We start from the raw sequence: 834 nt of genomic DNA, 5'->3' as shown, positions 1-834 counted from the left end.
TCTTAAGACACCAATTGACTAATGTACTTTCAGCTGGGGATGATGACCCTGAGACTCGTCGTGCTGAGATGTCATGTGGCCATGCAGTGACTCCACAGTCACTGACTGCATGGTGTCGTAGTCTGCTCGACCAGGTAATACGTTTATTCAGACTAAAGAATCAGTACTTGTTAACAGGCACATACAGTAATCTAAAAGTATGTCTGCATTTTATTCTCAGGGTCAGCACAAGTTCCTGTGTCCTGCACTTAAAGAAGGCACACTACAAAGATGCAATGCAGAATGGCCCTATGCAGAAGTGCGGAGGTTGGCTGTACTGACTCAAGAGGAGCAGAGCCATTTTGAAGAGACGATGGCTGTCCTTGCTGCAGCTGAGTACTGCGAACACAAAACAGTGAGTTACTGGCATAAATCCCAACATATATCCAGAAATAATTGCATTCTTGAATAGATTCATAAAAGTTGCTTTTTAGAAGTTTTTTTGTAATTCCATGAATGTCTTTAATTTTATATTCAGTGTCCTGGATGTCAGACATTTGTTGAGAGAGCTGACATTACCAACCTCTGTGTCATGTGCACGATCTGCACGGCTGAGAAGGGTCGCACGTTTCAATTCTGCTGGCAGTGTATGAAGGAGTGGAAAGGCCCAGGCCCTCGATCTGACCGCTGTGACAACCCTGACTGCACCAATCCCGACATTGAAAAGTTGGCAAAATGTCGTTATATAACACTACCTGAAGTCAATAGTGTGAGCTGTCCCTCAATGCGAGCTTGCCCCACTTGTGGCAACCTTGTGGAGCATGACACAACAGGGTGTAAGAATGTCATATGTAA

At 44.5% G+C, this 834-nt stretch overlaps 1 protein-coding gene across 1 annotated transcript; it reads left to right on the top strand.

The window, feature by feature from the left end:
* Positions 1-5: 5 nt before the first annotated feature.
* LOC107735524 (uncharacterized) lies at positions 6-829 on the top strand (the record flags this gene model as incomplete). Its single annotated transcript, XM_016547177.1, has 3 exons — positions 6-134; positions 221-394; positions 518-829. Coding segments are annotated over 3 exons (615 nt in total), but the record flags the coding sequence as incomplete, so codon positions are not given.
* Between the last annotated feature and the right edge of the window lie 5 nt (positions 830-834).

Source organism: Sinocyclocheilus rhinocerous, unplaced genomic scaffold (assembly GCF_001515625.1).
Source record: "Sinocyclocheilus rhinocerous isolate Xijiao unplaced genomic scaffold, SAMN03320098_v1.1 C36117250, whole genome shotgun sequence".
Lineage (NCBI taxonomy): Eukaryota > Metazoa > Chordata > Actinopteri > Cypriniformes > Cyprinidae > Sinocyclocheilus > Sinocyclocheilus rhinocerous.
Note: the sequence above shows the minus strand (reverse complement) of the source record. Positions and strands in the feature narration are given on the sequence as shown.